This window comes from Sarcophilus harrisii, chromosome 3, assembly GCF_902635505.1.
Source record: "Sarcophilus harrisii chromosome 3, mSarHar1.11, whole genome shotgun sequence".
Taxonomy (NCBI): domain Eukaryota; kingdom Metazoa; phylum Chordata; class Mammalia; order Dasyuromorphia; family Dasyuridae; genus Sarcophilus; species Sarcophilus harrisii.
The window spans coordinates 277,576,927-277,601,012 of NC_045428.1; the positions used below are offsets into that span (position 1 = coordinate 277,576,927).

General features: G+C 33.0%; 1 protein-coding gene across 6 annotated transcripts in view; it reads left to right on the top strand.

Moving 5' to 3' along the window:
- TBC1D23 (TBC1 domain family member 23) overlaps positions 1–23,772 on the top strand; it is a 69,008-nt gene extending 45,236 nt beyond the window's left edge. Inside the window, exons 13-21 of one of the 6 annotated variants that reach the window (XR_004232971.1) lie at positions 1,390–1,499; positions 2,451–2,593; positions 4,709–4,753; positions 8,006–8,094; positions 11,136–11,271; positions 12,465–12,659; positions 13,930–14,030; positions 19,643–19,737; positions 23,170–23,772. Coding sequence is in view for 5 of the 6 variants with exons in the window: in XM_031959566.1 (XP_031815426.1) it covers positions 1,390–1,499; positions 2,451–2,593; positions 4,709–4,753; positions 8,006–8,094; positions 11,136–11,271; positions 12,465–12,659; positions 13,930–14,011 (800 nt within the window). In the remaining variant the exon portion in view is untranslated. Of the gene's footprint in view, positions 1–1,389; positions 1,500–2,450; positions 2,594–4,708; positions 4,754–8,005; positions 8,095–11,135; positions 11,272–12,464; positions 12,660–13,929; positions 15,633–18,561; positions 19,557–19,642; positions 21,109–23,169 lie in introns of those variants that run through there. The other 5 variants (XM_031959566.1, XM_031959565.1, XM_031959567.1 and 2 more) reach the window with 5 other exon arrangements.
- The last annotated feature ends 314 nt before the right edge of the window (positions 23,773–24,086 follow it).

The window sequence follows — 24,086 nt, forward strand, 5'->3', positions numbered from 1 at the left end:
TGTGCCAAAATGTTTGTGGCAGCCCTGTTTGTAGTGGCTAGAAACTGGAAAATGAATGGATGCCCATCAATTGGAGAATGGTTGGGTAAATTGTGGTATATGAATGTTATGGAATATTATTGTTTTGTAAGAAATGACCAGCAGGATGAATACAGAGAGGCTTGGAGAGACTTAGATGAACTGATGCTAAGTGAAATGAGCAGGGCCAGGAAATCATTATATACCTCAACAATGATACTGTATGAGGATGTATTCTGGTGGAAGTGGATTTCTTTGACAAAGAGATCTAACTCAGTTCCAACTGATCAATGATGGACAGAAGCAGCTACACCCAAAGAAAGAACACTGGGAAAATGAATGTAAACTATTTGCATTTTTGTTTTTCTTACTGGGTTACTTCTACCTTCTAAATACAATTCTCCCTGTGCAACAAGAGAGCTGTTTGGTTGTGCACACATATATTGTATCTAGGATATACTATGACATATTTAACATATATAGGACAGCTTGCCATCTGGGGGAGGAGGTGGAGGGAGGGAGGGGAAAAATCGGAACAGAAGTGAGTGCAAGGGATAATGTTGTAAAAAATTACCCTGACATGGGTTCTGTCAATAAAAAGTTATTTAAAAAAAAAAAAAGATTGGTTCAGTAGATTTCCAAAAAACTAAGTATTATCTTTCTTGGTATTAGCAAGGTTTGTTATTTTCTTTTGCCCAGTGAATAGCATACCTAGAGAATGATCAGTGTAGTCATTATAAGTGTTATATACACATTGGTCCTGGATCCAGTATTTATTTTCATCATTAATTTGTATATAATATATTGTAATGCAATATGTAAACAGGAGGGATGTTCATTAGAACTGTTGTCCTTTATATTCTGAACATTTAAAAATTGTTTTTGTGCACAATGAAGCTGAGGTTTTGCAGAATTATTTTTGCTACCAATCATTGCTTTTGCTAAGGATTAATCTCTTTTTAAAAAATAATTTTGAAATTTGTTAAATTGTTACAGAATAGGTTAGCTTGACTTCCTTCTTCAAAGAAAAGCAGCAATAGTTCTTCCATGGAATCTTTGTTAAGTTGTAAAATAATTTAATTGTGATAACTTATGGGCAGCTTACAAGAAACAAAAATGGAAAAGGGAAAATTCATCAGTTATGTTAAAACTATTCTTATGAATGTGTGGCACATGAACAGGATGTTAAAGGGAAGAGGAGACTTTTTTAAGATTATGGTCTTTTTATTATGGCCCATACTGTTTTACTATTTTCTTCAGAAAGAGGATCATATGTATATAAGGAAGCAATTTTGTGTCATACTTAGAAGTTATGTAATAACTGTCTAAAAGGATTTGATGCTTTAGTTTTTATTTCTATTTTCCCACAAGCACTCCAGCAACACTTAGCAGATATAAACGTGGATGGACCAGAAAATGGATATGGCCACTGGATTGCTAGCACCTCAGGCTCCAGGAGCAGTATTAATTCCTCTGTTGATGTAAGTGTCTATATACAGATTGTTTTCCCATACTAGAAAAATGTCCAGAAAAGAGGACCAAGTATTAACAAATTCATTAAGTAGTTTTATTATGTTTACAGTGAATCAATCACTTAATATGGTTTAATTTAATGGTCTTGATTTTAAACAGATATTCTTAGTTTATTTTAGTCATTACCATCAATAAAAAGAAAGTTTCAGAAATTTGTCTGACATAAGTGTCTTTTCCTAAAAAATTCATTAGTTCTAAGTCATTATTTTTAATGTAATTATAGTCTTCTTTAAAGCCTTATGGTCCTAAGGTAGTAATACATTTCGCCTCTTTTGGGACCTGAGTAACTCTTCTCTTCACTCACCTTTCTAACTCACAACCCTTTTTGGTATCTCTAACTCCCAATTTGAAAAATACTAATTAAATGGAAGCCCTTTAACTTTTTGCTCTAACAACTTCCTAAAAATAAAAGCGTACTTAAGAGTAGCATAGAAAATTTTAACTAAAGCCATTTCATGCAAAAAATATTTGCAAACCAGAAAGAAAAGGGACTTGAGTCTGATAAGGAAATTGTTTGCAGTGGTAATTTGGTTAAGCTTAGGGTTTAAATATAGAAACAGACATTTTCATTCACCCATATATTTATTCATTTTCTAAAGAAATACTTAATGAAGTAAGAACAAATATGGTAGAAATATGTAAAAGAAAAAAAATGAATTAGTCCTGTTAATAGTAATCGCACTGTCTTTTCATTCTGCGAGTTAGACCAGAAGTCAATAGGTTTGAAATACTTTTCAGTGAGGAAGGAATAAATTTTTGACAGAGTAAGACACTTATTTATATTCAGTTTTACCTCTTCCACTCTTAAAAAGTTCATATTTACCTATCTTTGTCATGAGTTTGCCTGTTTTTATGTTTTGGGAGACAGTTAATCAGTTAGATCAGTTATTGTCTTTCAGGGTGATTCTCCTAATGGTTCAAATGATGGACGAGGAATGAAATCATTGGTAAACAAAATGACTGTTGCTTTAAAGACAAAATCTGTGAATGTCAAGGAAAAAGTTATCAGTTTTATTGAGAATACATCAACTCCTGTAGACAGGTGAGCCTTTCTTTCCCTTTTCTCTTGAATAGAATTTGAAATTAAGAGAGGAGCATGGTGCAAAAGAGTGCTAGGTTTGGAGCTCAAAACTCAACTCTGTTATTTACTACCTCTGTGTCTTGGGTAACATACTTAATCTAGCTCAATTTCTGTTCATCTGTAAAGTGAGGGAGTTGGATTTTCATTATTCCTCAACTCTTTCAAATTTTATTTGTGATAGAAGACCTATAATCTATGATCGGTATGTCACTATAACTTGGTCAAAGAAGATATTCCAGAAAAGTTGTTTAAATACATTTTTATTAAGCAATCCTCTTGCAATGTATTCTACATATTGTATTTCATGGAATTAATTTTGGCTTAAATTTCATCCTCTTTTTGGCAGCAAAAAGGATAATTGTTCATGGGACACTCACTGTACAATATAGTGGAGAACTGAAAATAACTAAAGAAACTTCATATATTAAAAACTTTAAAAACATGAAAACAATGTGCCTTTTATTCATTAAAATAATAGTAATACCTGCTTTAATATGTGCGTATCACTACATGTGGTGGATACTTTTCCAAAATCATATGGGTGGTAGAAAGACTCTTGGCCTTTGGGGAAATTTGTCTTTTCACTATACCTAATTAGCTAGTTGCTTTCTAAAATCTGAGGTTACGTTAGAACTTTGAACCAGAAGGATTTGTTTCTTTCTATCAGGAAGACTCATCTTTTGGGGTTTAAATGTGGCCTCAGATGTTTACAAGCTTTATGACATTGGGCACAATAATTGTGTTTGCCTCAGTTTCCTCATCTGTAAAATGAGCTGGAGAAGGAATTGGCAAACTACTCCAGTATCTTTGTCAAGAAAACCCTAAATAGGATCACGAAAAGTCAGACATCACTCAGAAATAACTGAAACAATAAATTGGAAGGTGGGGAGAGGATGTTGATCTCTTAAAAAATTTAAAAATTAACATATGTACTTTTAAACAAATAAATTTAAATTTAATCAACTAGCAACAAAACTTTGGGTCTCTTAGATTTTTTCTTTGTATTTGAAAATTATTTTATTGATGGTCTATTTTTCCTTCTTTAGCACTACTTTCCTATTTTTTTTCCAACCCTTTCTTGTAACAAAACAATTGTTCCAACAAAACAGATGAGCATATTTCCCATTTCTGAGAATGTATGTCAATCTGCATCTCTAGTCTAGCACTTCTCTGTAAAGAAGTGTGTATGAGGGGTAATATTCCATTATCAGTCCTTTTGAAGTCGCTATTGTTTCTTACTTTGATTAGAGTTCTTAAGCTTGTTAACTTTCTACATATTGTTGTCATCATGTAAATTATTCTCCCAATTCTACTTATCTCAGATCAGGATTAGTTTATGCAAGTCTTATTGTGGTTCTGTGATTAATCATAGCCATCATTTCTTCTGTTACATTCTTCAAATGATATGCACCTCTTTTGTATATAAAAATGTCTGAAGTGAAAGAACAAAAGAGAGGTTTTGTTTCTAAGCAAACTTTTCTCTTGAAAATATATTATATGTACTTAATTCATTTTAATTTTAATCAAGTGACACAAAAAATGAATGTTAGAAATATGGCATTTCATAGAAATGTATTTTTTCCTGGGGTAAATAGCAACTAAGATTACAGGTTTACTTTTGTTAATAAAACATAAAATATCATGCTCATGTATTTATGGATTGTATTAAGGTTATTTTATCAGATCTGGCAAAATAATGGGTCTCACAAGGTTTCTTTTGTTCTTAGGAGTATAATCTTTTGACTTTTAGATAGTTCACAACTTCTTGATATATTCTTTGGTGTAGATTAAATGTAATTACAATTTTCTATATATTAGTTTTAATCTCTAGGAATATGGTTTGTCTTCAGAGTAAATATGTTTCTCCTCCCCCACAGTCCTTCCTACTCTCCACATCCCAATCCCTACTCAGTGTCTTGTTTTCCTGTGGTTTTTAGTTGAGAGTATAAAACCCTTTCTTCATAATGATTTCTTCACATAATGATATGTATTGGAAAATTTGATCACTTCAAAAATATATAGATTTTAATTTTTTTATAATTGTTTTGTTCTGTCCTCTGCCTTAATTTACTATAGAATGTCTTTCAATCTTCCTTGGCCAGACAAAACAAGTACAGAGCGGTAAGCCATGAGTAGAAGAGTCCAACTAAACCATGCTTGTCTTTAAGCACGATTCACACTGTTTGTAAGCATTAGTTACACTGACGTAACCTGAGATTCCAGGTGACAGTTTAAATAAACTAAATTTTTCAGTAGCCTCTTTTCATTCTGCTTTTTGATTATTTGTCTAGTGCTGTTCTTTGGGCTGTATTTTAGCTTGGTGCTTTTCATTTTTTATTTCATGCATGCTTTGGTTTGATTCTACTTCCTTTTATGCTGTCTTTTCTTGAGAACTTAATTTTTCATGATAATATGCATTGAAGACTTGAGTACATCAATGTGATCATACATGCGATTTTTTCTTTAAGATAGTAAAGCATGTTGCTTACAGAAAAATGAGAGAGAGAGACAGAAACAGAAAGAGAGAGAATGTGATATGTATTTATAGTACCATGTCATAGTAGAAATAATAAAGCATGGTCCTGACCTCTTGAAAGTTTATAGTCTAATATAGAATCTTAAGAGTTGAAAGGTCATTTGGTCCAACCTAGTGCAAGTAAGAAAAAATAAATAGCTCTCAGGCTATTTGGTTCTGTGGCTGATTGTTTTTTTCCATTTCTATTATATTTACTTTATATACCCTTTTCTAGAAGTTTACAGCTTTTTAGATAATAAAGCTTACTACTTATGTGAATATAAACCAGCTAAAGAGGATTGGTTCTTTTGTGGTAATGTACTTTTGGAAGCTAGTCTTCTAAGTTTAAAAATTTACATTTAAAGTTATTCTGGCATAGTGCCAGTACAAGATAATTCTGAATTTGCTTACTCAAATCTTCTAGAGAAATCACTTTATAAAATTTATTTCTGAGGACATCTCCCCAACATGCAATCATCTTCATTTCTTTTTCTTATTATGAGATGATTGTTTTGGTTAAATTTCATTTAGCTGAGCTTCATTCTTCCCAAATTGTGAACTTAATTTTTCATTCAAATTATGATCCTCCTTGTCCCACTTAATTTTTCCATTAAGTTTTTAAGACTTAACAAACATTGTTAATGTAGGGAAAGTATCTCAAATCTGAGAGTTTGACCAAAATAAAATTTAGATGAAGTAAAAACAGGAGTTATTTTCTTTCTGTCTTTGATGAAATTAATTAAAAATTCCTTCCCTTCTGATATTCCATTAAAATGTTAGGTTGAAGATTGGGGGTTTTTTTGAGTTGATTTTTCTGTCTTTTGTTTTTTGCTTTGTTTGATTAAATACGTGCTTTTAAAAAAAATTAGAAAAGCCCTTTCTATGGAATTTAAATAATTATTACTGGGATTTTTAAGAATCAAAAATGAATATTGACACATCTTTAAAATTTATCTAATTTACTCTATTTTTTTTCTCTGCAGAATTTTGCATTTTGACAGTCCAGATTAAGAATCACTTTTGGATTGTCAGTGTTACTCGTGCTTATTTTTTGGTTGTTACTCATGTAAACATTCAATTGGCTTTTTAAAAAATCATAATGGCTTAATCAAAACTTCCTTTTTTAAAAAAAAATATGCAAAAAGGGTCTTAAAGTACCTTTAGATATAGAACTTTAAGGTTTGGGTTTTGGCAATATATAATTTTCTTCTCTACAAAATGACAAAAGGTTTATGAATCATTTTAGACTAAAATAAGTATTTCAAGCCAAAACAGTAGAAGCTGCCCTAGTTTGGAATCAAGGACCTTGGTTCAAATCCTGGCTCTATACTTTATTACTCATGTGATTCGGAGCAAATTACTTAATCTCTCAGGCCCTTAGTTTCCTAATCTGAAAAATGAAGGATTTGTACTAGATGATCTCTAAAAGTTTCTTCTACCTCTAAGTCTTATGATTCTATGTTTAGATTTTTATCCCTGAAGCTATTTTGTTGATGTTGGTTCTATCTCCAAAAATTTACTAGGCAATAGAAAGAATATTTATTTTAATTTCTAGATCACTTAAATTCCAACTTTATAAAATATGTTGTTTAACTTGTTTTGTGGTTCACAGGAGCTATTTTAACCTAGTATTCATAATCTGCTGTATTGAACCTGCTATAAACCTAATATAAAATTTCTTTGAAAGGAAAATACACTGAAAAGTTATCACTTCCCCTATTTCCATGTGTGATTATACTTAATCTCCAGGGTGTGGGTAGGGTAGCTGTTGCTTTAACTTTTGCTGATGAGACTAGTGAATGTAAAACTGGGTCTGTGCTCCTTGGAATGTGATTATAATATACCAAGCTCAGGTTTGGGGAGCCTTTGACCTACATTTGGACTAATACTATATCTACTTACATTTGTCTCCTAGTCAGCTATATATTATATATGGTTTAAAATGTCAGCCTCTTTAGGGGAAAAACAAGGGACTAGAACAATGGTTTTCTATTTAGAGCTTCATTTAGAATACTTATTAGAGGATTATCCACACACAATTAAGAAAACTATTTGAAGATCTGAATATTCCAAATTTTTCTATACAAGAACATGTTGTATGTTCTTGATATGAAAAACATGATAAAATGTGAAAATCTACGGTACACATTTATAGTAAATGATCCTTCTGATCTTTATTCTAAAAACATGCTGCAGCTTCTTCAAATGTATGGACTAATATATGTTGAAGAAGTGTTTTCATTTTACTTTGATGGTTTATAGACATAATTGATATCAGTAGGTACACACGCACACACAAATCAGGGGGAACTTCAATCCTATAGGATTTATTTAGGTTGTGTATATAACACTTATTTATATCTCCAAAATAACATTTTGGTTTCACAAAAAAAAAAAAAAAGTGATATTTTGAGGGAGAGACTTAAGTCTTCATAGTAATTTTTTATGTGCATAAAAACATTTTGAGAATTTAAAAAAGTAAACAAAGCCAACTTTTCCTAGCATACTCCAATTTTTCTGTTAGAAAGAAAAAATGCCCAGTTGACTTTGTTGTCCTTTGTCACTTTGGCTTCATTGTCAAGACTTTGGGATTGCATTTAGAAAGAATGTTTAACTTGTTTAAATTTCATTCTTACAGCTTTGAGAACATTTAGTCTAGCAAATAAACTTTACTTCACTTTTACTAACATAGTTTGCTTATCTACTTTCAATTTTGACACAGCTTTTCTGAAACTATTGGCTCTTCTTGGGTGCATAAAATTCATGTTTGCTTGCATGTTAAAATGGTGCTTGGGGAAAACTTTGCTTGATGATTATCTTAAACTGTTATTTTCTTTTCCAAATTCTGTTAATTGCAGACACGTGAGTAGCAGTGACAGAGTGGGCAAGCCCTATCGTGGTGTGAAGCCTGTATTTAGCATTGGGGATGAAGAAGAATATGACACAGGTACTTCTAATAACTGTAGAGTACTTTTTGTTTTGGAATTCTTGAGATATCATTAACCATACATGCCACTGAGTACAAGTGATATTCTGTCCTATAAAAATAGCAAAATAGGGCATAATATGTTTGATATGGACATAGTATTATTCAGAAGTTGGAAACACTGGCCCAAAGCTTTATTTCTAACCAACATATGGCAGCAAGCATTGATTCTAGGTAATAATATGTGTGCTCATAACAGTAATTACTCTAAAGAGCCACAAGATGGAAGTGTTGCTTCTTAAAATTCTGTCTGTTTCTTTTGTAGCCATCCATCTACAATCTCTTATTCAAGTTCAATTCAGTATACATTAGAGATCTACCTAGTTAGTCAGTAAAGGATGTGTTAAGGACCGACTAAGTGTCGGGCACTGGGGATTTAAAAAAAAAAAAAAAGCAACTGTCATTACATATAAACATATGTAATTTGTGCTGAACGCCGTGATAGGAAATAATAAAGGATAATAAAGTAATCAAGGAAATGATAAAGTTCAGATAAAATATGAACCCCATTATCATAGAGCACAGTCTACTCAGGGATATGACATATCCACAAATAATTATCGTGCAGTGGGAAACTAGAAATACACGAAAGAGGTGAAAACAAAGAAAATGTATTTATGTACTGAAGGAGATCAGAAAACGTTTCCTGAAGGATGTAGGATTTGAACTGAACTCTCAGTATCCTTAGAAATAAGAAGTGTGTGTTTGGCAGATGTTAGAGATAGGGTGGGAGCAAATGAAATTGTCATATAGAGAGAGAGAAAAGAAGAAGGTTAAGGATAGAACCTTGGAAGACAAATCAAGAGATCTAGGAACAATGAATGGAGGTCACAATCAAAATGAAAAAAAAAAAAAAAGTTATGACTATTAGCGTTCTCCCATTATGTAATAAACTGCTTTATGAAGGTGGTATGCTCTTCATCACCAGCACTCATTGGTTTTAGAGTAGTTCAAGTATAAGTCATACCATGAGGTCCTTTCCAAATGATACTATGTATTTCTTGAGGGTATCCAGAATCAGGTCAATTAACAATGTCAAATGCTTCAGAAAATCAAGGAGAGTGAGGATATAGAAAAAAGGCTGTTAGATTTGTCAATTAGGTCCTTCCTGACCTTTGAGAATGCACTCTCAGTAAAGTGTTTGCAATATAACGCAGTACGTGGGGTTGTTGAGGTAAATAGGTTTTGAGGATATTAAATTTAGACTATTTTTTTAATGTCTTATTGATCTTTTTTTTTTTTAGTATCACTGTCCAATTACTTCTTTCCCTACTCCACCCAGAAACCCTCATTTTTGACAGAGAAAAACAGTTGAGTTCTGATAGTATATTCATCATTCTGGACCCAGTCTACCATTTATCTGCCAAGAGAAGTGAAGTATGTTTCATTAGCCCTCACAAATCAATTGGTCATTCATTCTTCTAAATTTTAATGTCTTTTAGTAGTATTTCCATTTTTGTGGTCTTTATGTATATTACTCTTGGTTGTTTCTTTAATTGGTTCATTACAAGTCTTCTCAAATTTCTCTGAATTCTTCACGATCATCATTTCTTATGGTATACTAATAATAATAACATATATCACATTTATATATGACAGTTTGTTCAGGGATTTCTATCCACCTCCCTTTCCACCAGTCCTGCCATTTCCCCATCAATGTTCTGCTCCAGTTTTGTGCTACCATAAAAAGTGCTACGTTTACTATTTTGATATCTGTTTATGACTTTTTTTATACCCGGTATATCATACCTTTAGTCACTTTTCTTGTATAATTCCAAATTATTTTCCATAATAGTGGCACTACATAACTTTACCAAAAGTGAATTAATGTGCTTTATCTCCCCATCTCCCACCCATCCCCCACCCCAAGTGGTACTTACCATTTTTTTTTTTTTTAAAGAAGCTTCATTTATAAAGGGGAAGTGAAATATGAGTGGTAACTAAATAAGATAAAAGTAGGAGAAACATTTTTAAAATTGATGATATTTGGACGTGGTTATGAGTAGATTGGAAAGAGCAAGCAGAGAAAAAGGTCCTTAAGAGTTTACAGGAAGGAATAAATAAGGTCATGAATATGAACAGAGGTAGGAGGAATTATTTTAGATATAAGGACACCTTTCTTTCTAGGATGAAAGGAAGAAAGAGAAGATAAATCATAGAAGCTTTATGGTGGGGAAATTGAGGGAATTCTTATTAGGTGATAGTGTTAATCTTCATGAAATAGAAAGTGGGGTAATTTTTTTTTTCTTAGTAGATTTTGATGTTATCTATTTGTAATTTTAAAATTATTTCTCAAAAAAAAAAAGTTAAGGAACTATCTATGGCTTTTGGTAAAGGGAAAAAAAATCTTCCTCTTCCTTCAGCTTAGAAATACACTTGTGGTTGAATAGGCTCAGCCATATCTTTACAATTTTATTATATGCCTCCCGACTCTAACCCTAAATTCATACTACTTTTGAAAATTATATGGGTGACAACTTTACATGTAAATTCCTCAAGTTTTTTAGTTTACTGGAAAGTTTGTTAGTCTTATAAATTTTTTACTCAATTTTCTTTGCAAAATGTCATGTTTAATATATTGCATGTTACCTTAAATATTATGAGGTTATTTTTTAGTCTGGTCTTATCAAAATACTTTTGAGATTTTCTCTTGACTAGTAAGTCTTTTGTGACATATGAAAAGTTAAGATGATAATAAAAATGTGTTTTATAGCAATTTATTTCTATTAGTTCATTTGATCCTCAGAACAGCATTTAAGCATTGGACTAAATGTGATATCCCTCCTTTACAGAAACTGATCGGTATCATTATCAGTAAACTGATGCTCAGAAAAAACAAGTGACTTTTCCCAAGATTACATAGTTTGTAAATGGCAGTGTGGAATTGAACCCAGTTTTCTTTTGACTCTATAAGCTCGATGCTTTTCCTACTATATCATGCTGCCTATCTATGTGAGAGGTGATCTTATTTTCATTTAGATAGTAATTTTAATTCTTTATAGATGAAATCGATAGTTCTTCAATGTCAGATGATGATCGAAAAGAAGTTGTGAATATTCAAACTTGGATAAACAAGCCAGACATCAAGCATCATTTTCCTTGCAATGAAGTAAAAGAAAATGGACACATGTTTCCTAGGTACTGATTTAAGACATTTTCTTGCTCTGAAGTAAAATAAAATTTGTCATATGGGAATATTACATATTTAAAATTATCTAGAGAGGGATATATATATAAAATAATTTTATCACATAAGTTCAATTTGCCATAATAACTTTTATCAATTTTTGCAATGAATGATATTTTTTAAAATTAAAAACTCTTGAATATGGTTGTTTGTAAATGTATCAAAAATTGAACCAAAGGGAGGTACTATTGCTCCCTAGTCATTAATGATTTAGGGATCTAAATAAGTTGCATTTCTTCCAATCATGAAAGGAAATTTAATATTCTGTGGTCCTCACTGATCTCAGTACTGTGCCAGAGTATGTTTAATGATAGTCTTCCTTTGATACTGCCATGGTGAGATCCTATTTCCTTAAGTCAGAAATTGTTTGATATAATGTATAATGTAGCAGAAAGTTATATCTTTACCTGAAATAGTGTTTAATTTGTTCACTAGTTTTCATTTAGCAAATATTGTCACTTTTAGAGCTTCAGTGTTTGAAAAGTTTTTAGAAAACAGACCATATAATTTATGTTTGTGGATAAATACTTTTTATTTATATCTTTTAAGAATATAGAGTTTCATTTAGGGATTATTCTGATATATTTGTTAGAATTGTGTCAGTTTTGTTACATCATTTACCAGTAACATCTGATCACTAATTTAAACAATCAAGGGGGCAGGAATGAAAAGTCTTTCATTATAAAATAGTTTTTGTTCATAAATCATTTTATCCCATGATTCTAGCTAATGAAGAACTAATCTCACCTAGATCTAACATATATATATATATATATATATATATATATATATCTTTTTTTTTATTAATACATTTTTTTTATTTTTATTTTTTTTTTTAATTAAAGCTTTTTATTTACAAAACATATACATGGGTAATTTTTCAACATTGACTCTTCCAAAACCTTGTGTTCCAAATTTTCCCCTCTTTCCCCCTATCCCCCTCCCCTAGATGGCAGGAAATCCAATACATGTTAAATATGTTAAAATATATGTTAAATTCAGTATATGAATACCCACATTTATACAGTCATTTTGCTGCACGAGAAAAATCTAACCAGTGTATTAACAAAAGGGATGTTTTGGTAGCATCTGCTTTGGTTTATTTTGTTCTAATTTTTTCTAATAATAATTTTTTCCTTTCAAGTCATCTTTTGGTTACTGCAACACACATGTACTGTTTAAGAGAAATTGCTTCACGAAAAGGATTGGCTTATATACAGTCTCGACAGGCATTAAATTCTGTAGTTAAAATCACATCCAAGAAGAAACACCCTGAGCTAATTACCTTTAAATATGGAAACAGCAGTACTTCAGGAATAGAAATTTTGGCAGTTGAGAGGTAAGAAGACATAATTATTACATATATTATTATATTAAAGTGGTACAATAAGTTATTTAAACAATCAGTATGTGTTTTCACATCTCTCTACTTATTCCTCTTCCACCAGTAACTACTACTGCCACAAATGTGGTTTAGCAACTTCTCCATGATATAGAGTTGGACCATGTCTACTTTGGCATGTTCTCTTTGTGGAATTTAGGATTCCTTATACTTCTTATGAACCAAAGAACTTAATTTGCTTACTAGATATTTGAGAGTAATAATTAAAATCATTGTCTGGAGCGTTATATATTTTAAATTAAAGGACAGCTTAAAGGAGAGTTCATTGAACATTCATTCAGGTTTTTCTCAACCACCTGAGACATTATACAAGTGTAGGTTTGATTGCATATAATAATTTTTATCATCATCTAATAATTACTTCATTTGTATTTCTTGTTTAAGAATAATGTAGTATAGTGATGATTGTATTCTTTTACATCCTGTCATAACTGATGTAACCACCTTTCACCTCCAGAAGAACACTATAGATCAAGCCTCTTGAGAGGCTTGTTTTATCCTCAGACCTCTGAAGTCAAGATTGGTCACTGCATTGATATGAGTTCTGACATTGTTGTCTTTTACATTATATGATCATTATGAAAATTGTTTTCTAGGTTCTACTTTGCATTAATTCATTAAAATTTCATTAATTCCTCTGAGTTTTTAATGGCACAATACTATTCCATTATATTTCTATACCATGATTTGTTCAGCTATTGCCCAATCATTGGGTACCCATCTTGCTTCTAATTCTTTGCAACCACAAAAATGGTTTCTGTGAATATTTCTATACATGTCTCCTCTTTGATTTTGATCTCCTAAGGATATATTCTCACAAGTGGCTGACATCAAATGCTTTAAAGTCCTACCCAGTTGAAGTACTGTTGTGCCCATAATACAAACTTTTCATAGTGGAACTCACGGGGAACATTAGACTGTCTTATTGTAACCTAGAACCTGTTTTGAGATTGAGAAAACAAACTGTACTTTTTAGATTAGCTCACTAGGATTGTCTCAGTCTTACAGTGGTGCTCACTATATCTCACTAAAATGAGATAGTGGTGCTGACTTGAACACTAATTCTAATTGAACTTTTCTTGGCTTTTTATTTTTTCTTGAAAAAAATAATTTAATACCTCAGCCTTATTAGGTATGTTATGAAGAATAAGTATTATTATTATTATTATTAAAGCATTATATTAACATTTAGTTTTTGTTCTTGTAGGTATTTGATTCCAAATGCAGGAGATGCTACCAAAGCCATAAAACAGCAGATCATGAAGGTTCTGGATGCCTTGGAAAGCTAATAGCGAAAGACCAGGAGAGGTGTGGACACACTTTCCTAACTGAATACTAAGACATTTTATTTACTCCTGAGAATGCCTGAGTAGCAGGCTTAAGATAGGGTAAATTATTGTAATCAATTTCAGGACAGTTTTTAAATTTTTAAATTTTCTTTTGCATTTTTGGTTTTGTACAAGTCATTTATTATCAAGGTCATTTACTAAGTGGCTTTAGAGTAGCTGATCTTGCACCTTCGTGGAGTAAGGACACAAGATGCAGTTCAGTTTTGAGCAACCCATTTTAAGGGAATATTCTGCACTTTTCAGGTAACAGTATAGACACATGTAAGAGTGTGTGTGTGCGTGTGTGTATAATTGCAGTGTCTTCAATGACCTTGAACACTATTCATAGAAATCATTTAGAAAACCTAATGTTTATACATTTGGTTTTACCCACAAATATTATCACAGACTAAAAATATTACAGAATAGTAAATGTTTTGCTTACTACTCTTGTTCTTAAAAGGACTGGAATTCAACCAATGAGGTAGATATGGAGATTCGAGTTGATTGAATAATGCAATCCTACTGTGAAGTATAAAAACATATTTTCTAAATCACACCCATTTACCTATACACAATTGGGGGAATAATTTGAACACTTAACGAATGCTTTAAAAATACTAAACCCAGTACTAATAGTTATCACAGGATAGCTAAGACTAACTTCTAGTCTTAATGAGTAAAATGGATTGCATAAAAGCATTATGATAAGTGTATAAGTGTATTAAATTTGAAATTCAAATTGAAAGGATAAAACTGGAGCAATGAAAATAGTCTCCATCACAAGTAAATTATTTGGTTTTGTATGTTTCAAAACCTGCTGGTATGAGTGTGCATTGTTTTACACTCATTTGAGATTGTGTTCTGTGATGAGACTAAATAAAAGCTACTAATCAGAGCACTGCGCTATATAGCTGCAATGCCTTATCATCACGTCCTTGCTTTTTAATGCAATTTTCCTTTAGTACTTTGTTTTTCAAAGTTCAACCATTTTGAAAAAATTTTTCTTCCTCCTTGATGCAGTGAAACATAAGTGATCTGGTTTATTTTACTGCTTTCTTAATTGATCTTTTTTGATCCATTTTGAACACATTTAGTGGGGAGCCCTAGAATGTGTTTAGAGCCATGGAATGACTTTCTGAAATCTTTTATCTTTTTTTTTTCCCCATAAGTAATGTAGCAGATCCATAGACTTTCAGATCATAAAATATAAAACTAATGCTTTGTGAGGTGAGAAAAGAATCTAATAATCAACTATTTTTAAGTTATTTTAATGGGAATCAAGTGGTTATGAGGCACCTTAATTCAGGAAATAATTTGCTTTACTATCTAAAACCAACTGAATTGAACTGTTGAAGACATTTGCATGAAATTGCAACTGGGGCACGCTTGGTATTTATAATCCTGCCCTATGACTGTTGTATTACATTTCCTTTTTCCTGATCCCTTACAGAACTTTCCCAAAGTCTTTGACTTTTGCCTAATTCAGCCATGGGATTTTTTCCATAATATTAATGTAAAAATGTTTGTGTTACTGTTTTTAAATTACAACTGTAAATAAACCAGTACAATTTGCTCATAACGTTTTCTTCCAGAAGACATTATACCTTTTTCTTTTTAAGTTTTTGCAGTTGCTATATTATAGATTAATTAAAATTCCTGGGCTTCTTCTAGTAGAAGGAGTTTTTAGTTTCTAGATACTGGAAAATTATCAGTTTTTATTCACATAGAAAAACATAACTTTTGCCAGTTACAGCTGTTGACATAAATTCTAGACTTCCAAACAAAATTTAACTTGTGCAAAAGAATCTCTACTCCCAAATGAAGAAACATCCCAAACCATGTCTCCTCAGGGACCCCAGAGACCCCTTTATATATTAGCAGATAACATGCCTTAAGTTCTAATTTGTTACTACATTTTACAGAAGAGTAAAATGGAGGAGGAGGTTTAAATGACTTGCTCATAGTCACAGAGCTAATAAGTATTTAAGGTGGAATTTGGACCCAGGACTTCCTGACTTTCTAATCCAGTGTCCTTTATTGACCACACCAGGTTAAAAGAGCTGCATTGGTGCATAAAGTGGTTTTGGGGGGAAGTATTTTCGATTCTACATAATAATTCTAAAACAAAATAACAGATAAAGAGAAAATCCAGTCTGCTTTTTAATAATTAAGCAAGAATAGATCATTAATAAATTTGGGATATTTGGATGATATGCTGAAAAGTCAAAAGTCTTTCTAAAATTTTTGTTTCAATAACATTTATTTTCTTCTTTCCACTTCACCTCCCACTAGGGAAAAATAAAACTAAACTCTTGTAACAAATATGTGTAGATTTTATAAACATTTCAGTCATAGTATCTTTTACTGAATCAAACTATTGTTATTATATTGAAAACTGAACTTCATCTTTTAAGAAGAGTATTAGGTTCATTTTAAATTTTATTTCTCCTATTAGTAGGAAAAAATAAAATGCATTTAAAATACAAAAAACAAAAATAAGACCAAAATATGCAGAATCAAGCAAAACAAATTCCCACATTGGCCATATCTTATCTTGCATCTTGAGTCCATCATCTCTATATCCAAGATATGTTTCATTGTTCTTCTGGAATCATAGTTGGTCATTTCATAGTTATTTGACTTAATTTATTTTGTTAATGAATTGGTCTAGTTCTGCTAATCTCTTTCTGTATCTGCATTTGCATCACATAAGTTTTCACCGGTTTCTCTGAAACAATGCCTTTTCCAATTTCTTAAAACAGCTTTCCATTACATTCATCTCCTACAATTTATTTAGTCATTCTTCAGTTTGGGTACCCTCCCTTAATTTTCAATCCTTTACCACTACAAAATAGCTACTATAAATATTTTTATACATACAAGTTCTCACATATACATACACAACACACACATGTTTGTAGCACTATTCCTTTATACACATTATTAATATGCATGTTTATGTATGTATACTTATATGTAGCATATTCACACATTGATAATATATACATACATATATATATATATATATACCCAAACCAATAATGTGTATAAAGGAATGCTTTTACCAGCCCTACCATAAATAAAAGCATGTGTTTTGAGGTTTTTCCATAACTGATAATTATTGGTTTGCATTGTTGTTGAATCCATTTTCTTGCCAGATGCCTTTTAAACTAGTGGCATGTATTCCATGGAGTTCCAGAAATCTGGGTTTAGTACGATTACATTTTGGTATAACAGAACAAAAGTAAACCATTTCAAAGGAATTTTGGTTTATTAATAGATAGATGTCCTATTCGACTAAAAAAATCCCTATTTGCCACAGGGGGAGGAGCAAGGAGGAAGATAAAGGAAGTACTTATGCCACTTTCTTCTAACTAATTCCTGACTCCTAACCCTGGAGAAGAAAAAAAATGCTCTTGTTTTATAGCAAGATAAAGAAACAGAGTTCTTTTGAATAATATTTCACTTGAACTGAAGAAAATTAAATTATTCATTCAAGTTATTTCTAGAAAAAATTAGTTAAACAAATTATTAATGTCTAATGTTAATAAGAATTGTTATTTTCTGAAGTTAGTTTTAAAAATACATCAAGGAAGAAACTATAAATAATGGGTATTTCTATTTGAGAGTTCTACCATCATCCAGACTTGCAATATTTTAGACTGAACTCTCCCCAAATTAGTATCTGCAAAGCCTATCCTAAGATAGGTATTTGTTGTTGATTGTTTTCCTCTTCAGCATCTTGTTAAATCTATCATTCTCTCAGACACTCAAGCTTCAAATATTAACATCCTCTCTTGAATAAAGGATGCCTACTAAATTTGATTTTTTGCCTACTAAAATTGATCACCATGTGTTACTGATTTCTTCTTCCTAATTCCCTCTGCCTCAAACCTTTTCTCCTCAGTCTTGGACTACTCCAATAATGTCTTTACTTGTTTTAATCTGGCTCACGTCAGTCTACCTACATCACAGAGGGAGATTAATTAAAATGTTTTAATCCTATTATTCCCTTACTAAAAAATCTTCACTTAGTACTCAAAGTCTTCCAAAATCTAGCTTCCAAAATCTATATGGCTTTTCAATCCTATTTCTCAGTTTTTCTGTGTAATTTCTGTATTAGTCAGATAGGTAAATCCAGTTTCCTGGACTTAATTTAAACATTTAAGTGCCTTCTATGTGCAATGCATTGTGGGAGATTACATTCTTGGGGGAAGAGGAGAGGATACATATACCATATGTGAAATAGGTATGGCCTTCATTTGAAAGTTGAGGAAATTCAAGAGAGTGGTTTTCAGTACAGTTAGTAATTAACTTAAACTAGAATGTAGGCCTTCTGGTTCCTAATCTAACACACTTTTGGAATTTGGAAAACCTAGCTATATTTATTTTTCAACTGCTTACTTTCTTGGGCTTCATTATCTCAAGAAACCCTTCTGTAAGATGAAGTTAACTTGAAAACACGCCTCTTCAATACCCTCTACCTTTGTGGTCCTTATCTCCCTCAGAATGGAAGGAGTGGAGGATAGACATTGGAAAGTCCCTTCCAGATTCTCCATTATTTAAGGATCATTTCCCATCTGGATACTGTTTTGGACTTTATGATCTCCAGAAACTTATCATTCTGCAAGATGAAATCAACTCAGAAACATATCCTTAATTCATTTCCCATCTTCATGATTCCAACCATGACTATTGCTGGGTAATCCCTCCTTTCTCCCTTCAGCTTGTTTTTATGTATTGGCTCCCCTATTAGACTGTGAAGTCTTTGAAAGTAAGGACTACCTTGTATTTTTGTGTACTCCAAGCTTAGCACAGCCTAGAGATTAGTAGGTATTTAATAAATGTTTATGGATTCTGACTGACCTAGATAAGTAGAATAGGGAATGATGGGAATAAAAGAGAGCCTCAGAAAAAAGGACTCTTAAATATAGAGGTCATATTTGAGGCTTCTGTCAGACACCAGTGAAACTGCAGAATAGGCCCCAACCTTGGGAAAGGTTCAACAAAAGTAAAAAGACAGTACAGTATTGAAAATGTTAATTAATGTTAAGTCATGTATCCATTTCTATTTGAGTTTGACAGCACTCCTTTAGAAGATAAGAGAAACCTTCACAGAGGAGATTGGCATGTGAGTTATAATAATTTTAAAAATCCAGGATGAGGAACCAAGTGCCTTGGAAACAAAGATTGTTTTCAGTGATTGGAGAAGCCATATTTTACATGGAGAGTAGCTTGGCTAGAACATAAAGTTCCCGAAGGGAAATAACATGAATTAAGCAGAAGGTATAAGTTGACGCCTGATTGTGGAGAGTTTTATAAGTTTGTATTTTATCCTAGAAACAATAGGAAGCCTTTGGTGGCTTTTGAACAGAGGAGTAACAGATCTGAGTTACAGGACAATTATGTTTGCAGTTGGATGAAGTGGAGTGAGTGTAAGTAAAAAAAAAACCAAATGTAAAGTTAAATTAAAGTAGTGCAGGGGAATAATGATGAGAATTTTCTGCAATAAAGTTTGACAAAGGAAATGAACAAGAAGACCCTCCTCTGTGCTTGGAGCTTTCTACCACCTGTTGTATATGCCCTTAGGGAACCAGTCAAGAAGCCCAGCCAACTTCTGCCTGCCCTAACATTCTTGGGCGACTTTTACCTCCTGCTGGGACTCTGCTGATTTCCATCCTCAGGTAAAAAGAGCATCTAGACCTTTTGATTACTCCTTCCATCTTCTGTGAATGTTCCCAAGAGGAGCCACCATCCTTTAGACCTCTGGTCTTCCTTCTGCTGGACCTGTACCGTTAGGGAAAAGGAAGAGAAAAGTCATCTCTTGCTATTCAATTTTGACTGCCATCCCCTAATGCTCTATTGTTTACCCGAGGCCTTTGGAAAAAGGAGTAGTAAAAGCAGGGCCTGCTACCTAACCATGGGCTGTCCATCTCATTGGCCCATTGCCACTTCCAGGTTTTTCCTAAACTTCCATCACTTGGTAATTTCCCTTCCTTTGAAATTTATGCAATTGGGGGTGAAATTGCTCAGGATCACACATCTATTGAGTGTTAAGTGTCTCAGGCCACATTTGAACTCGGGTCCTCTTGACTCCAAGGTCAGTGCTCCGTGCACTATGCCACCCAGCTGCTGGTAGCTGCTGTCTGCAAACTTCCACATCATCCCCCTTCCTTAACAACTTTGGTGCCTAGTTCACAATTTTTCTTACTTCCTGCTTTCATACTATGAGACTTCAACATGTATTAGGCAATGTATTAGGATACACCATCCTCATCAACTCTCATTCTCTTGGCCTGGTTTTTTCTAAATATTTTCATCCTTTCTCAAACATCCCATGGCTCCCCCTCCCCCAAACTCCCTCATCTGAGAACCTTGCTTCATATTTTGCAGAATAGAGTGCATTCATCATAGGCTCCCTCTTTTCCTCTCCATCATTTCACGCAGATGCCATCTGCCACTATCTTTTTCTATCTCACATGAAAAGGTATCCTTATTCTTTACCAAGGCAATTCCTCTCAGCAGAAGCAGTTCCATCCCAGCCTGCCTCCTTCATTAGACATTGCCACTCTTAAATCTCTTTCAACTGGCTTCTTTCCTACTGCTTAATAACATGTCTATCCCATCTTCAAAAATACTTTCACTTTCATCTATTCTATATATAGAAATATCCTCTATTTCTATATCTGCTCAAACTCCTTGAAAAGGCCATCTACAGAAGGTGCCTCCTTTCTTTCTCTTCTGTCATTCAGTTCTTAATCCTTTATAATTTGGTTTCTGATCTCATCTTTCCATTCTTTCTAAATCCAATGGCCATTTGTTTATTCTCATTCTTTCTTGACACCTCTGTAGCCTCTGATATCATTAATTTGTCCTCTTCTTGTTATTCTGCTCTCTAAGTTTTCAGGCTGCCATTCTCCTGCCTATCAGACCATCTCTCCAGGTCATGCCCTCTAACTGCAGGAGTCCCAAGGGGTTCTGTCTTGTCTTTTTTTCTCACATACTTCACTAAGTGATCATCAGTTCCTATGGATTTAATTACCATCTCTAAGCTGATTTTTTTTTTTAATTAAAGTTTTTTTTTTTTAATTTTACAAAATATGAATGGGTAATTTTTTTTTTAATTTAATAGCCTTTTATTTACAGGATATATACATGGGTAACTTTACAGCATTAACAATTGCCAAACCTCTTGTTCCAATTTTTCACCTCTTACCCCCACCCCCCACCCCTAGATGGCAGGATGACCAGTAGATGTTAAATATATTAAAATATAAATTAGATACACAATAAGTATACATGACCAAAACGTTATTTTGCTGTACAAAAAGAATCAGACTCTGAAATATTGTACAATTAGCTTGTGAAGGAAATCAAAAATGCAGGTGTGCATAAATATAGGGATTGGGAATTCAATGTAATGGTTTTTAGTCATCTCCCAGAGTTCTTTTTCTGGGCATAGCTAGTTCAGTTCATTACTGCTCCATTAGAAATGATTTGGTTGATCTCGTTGCTGAGGATGGCCTGGTCCATCAGAACTGGTCATCATATAGTATTGTTGTTGAAGTATATAATGATCTCCTGGTCCTGCTCATTTCACTCAGCATCAGTTCGTGTAAGTCTCTCCAGGCCTTTCTGAAATCATCCTGTTGGTCATTTCTTACAGAACAGTAATATTCCATAATTTTCATATACCACAATTTATTCAGCCATTCTCCAACTGATGGACATCCATTCAGTTTCCAGTTTCTAGCCACTACAAAAAGGGCTGCCACAAACATTCGTGCACATACAGGTCCCTTTCCCTTCTTTATAATCTCTTTGGGATATAATCCCAGTAGTAACACTGCTGGATCAAAGGGTATGCACAGTTTGATAACTTTTTGAGCATAGTTCCAAACTACTCTCCAAAATGGTTGGATTCGTTCACAACTCCACCAACAATGCATCAATGTCCCAGTTTTCCCACATCCCCTCCAACAATCATCATTATTTTTTCCTGTCATCTTAGCCAATCTGACAGGTGTGTAGTGGTATCTTAGAGTTGTCTTAATTTGCATTTCTCTGATTAATAATGACTTGGAGCATCTTTTCATATGACTAGAAATAGTTTCAATTTCTTCATCTGAGAATTGTCTGTTCATATCCTTTGACCATTTTTCAATTGGAGAATGGCTTGATTTTTTATAAATTAGAGTTAATTCTCTATATATTTTGGAAATGAGGCCTTTGTCAGAACCTTTGACTGTAAAAATATTTTCCCAGTTTATTGCTTCTGAATGGGTAATTTTTTCAACATTGACCCTTGCAAAACCTTTTGTTCTAAATTTTCCCCTCCTTCCCCCCACCTCCTTCCCTAGTTGGCATGCTAAACATGTTAAAAGTATATATGTTAAATCCAATATATGTGCACATATTTATATAGTTATCTTGCTGCACAAGAAAAATCAGATCAAGGAAGAAAAAGAAAAACTGAAAAAGAAAATGTTGTGTTCCACACTCTGTTCCCATGGTTCTCTCTCTGGGTGTAGATGTCTCTCTGCGTCACTGAACAAGTGGAATTATTTTGAATCATCTCATTATTGAAGACGGCCAGGTCTGTCTGGATTGGTCATCTTATAGTCTTGTTCTTGCTATGTATAATGATCTGGTCCTGCTCATTTCACTTAGCATCAGTTCATGTAAGTTTCTCTGAGCCTCTCTGAAATCATCCTGCGTCGTTTTTTATAGAACAATAATATTCCATAACATTCATATACCATAATTTATTCAGCCATTTTCCAATTGATGGGTATTAACTCAATTTCCAGTTTCTTTCTAAAAATGATTCTTAAATCTGCCTGTCCTGTTCTACCTTTCCTACTGACCTCCAGTTTTGCATTGTGAGCTACCTTTCAGACATCTTGAACGAGATGGCTATTAGGTATCTTAAACTCAACATGACTGAATTTAATTTATCTTTCATCCTATTCCCAAGTGCCTGCCTTTAAATCTAAACTAAAATCTCTTTTTCTACAAGAATTTTTTTCCCCTCCCAACTATTTCTTATTTATCCTATAGTTATGCCCTGAATAAAATTATTATAGCCCTCTCCCCTCCTTTTTCTTTGCCATTAGGACTTGGAGAATTGAATCAGAAAAGAAGCCTTGAAATACCATTGAGTCATAAAACTCCAGGTGCCTTATTTCATTCCTTGCTGGGATATTTCCCCCTCCTTTTGAGTATTGTTCCTTACCTTGCTGTCTCCTGCCCTCGACCTTCTTTTCTTGACCCTTATATTGTCAGGATTAAGTTATGATCTTTTCCTAGAATTATGGTGTGTCTACTTATCCAGTATCCTTGCCCTCCTTATCTGATTCTGTTTGAAAACCTTAGTTAGCTATAAAAGTTCCCTGCTTCAGTCATTGGGGTTCAATGGTTTTTGAACATGAGTTCTATTTGACATACTAGCTTAAACTCTCCACAATTGTCTTGCCTCAGTTTCTCTGGCATTACATTATATGATACTTGTACATATGTTTTCTTATCTCTCCTATTTGATAGTGAGCTCCTTGAGCTCAGGAACTTTCTTTTGCCTTTTCTTATACCCTTAATTTGAGTACAGTATTTAGAACATTTATTTATTGACTAAGGATGGAAAATGTATTCTGTTTTGGTTTTATTTCCTGAACCCTGGTGTTATGAGCCAGAACTCTGAAACTAGGGGCAATTATGGGTGTGCCACAAGCAATAAAAAAAGATAATGGGTCTGCATAATACTTCTAAACATTTTGCACACTTTTGTGCACAGTATAAGATTTTACACACCATGGGCATACCTTTTAATCCTCAAGGTCAGGCAATAGTAGAGAGGAGGAACAGAGACATTAAGACGTTCCTCCAAAAACAAAAGAAAGGGGGAGCCACAGGTAACCCTAGAGAACTTCTAAATTTAGCTCTGTATACCATTCATTTTTTAATTTTTGATAAAGATGCACCAGCTCCGTTATACAGGTTTTATAACCCACCGGAAGGGCAGTGTCCAGTGCGAGCA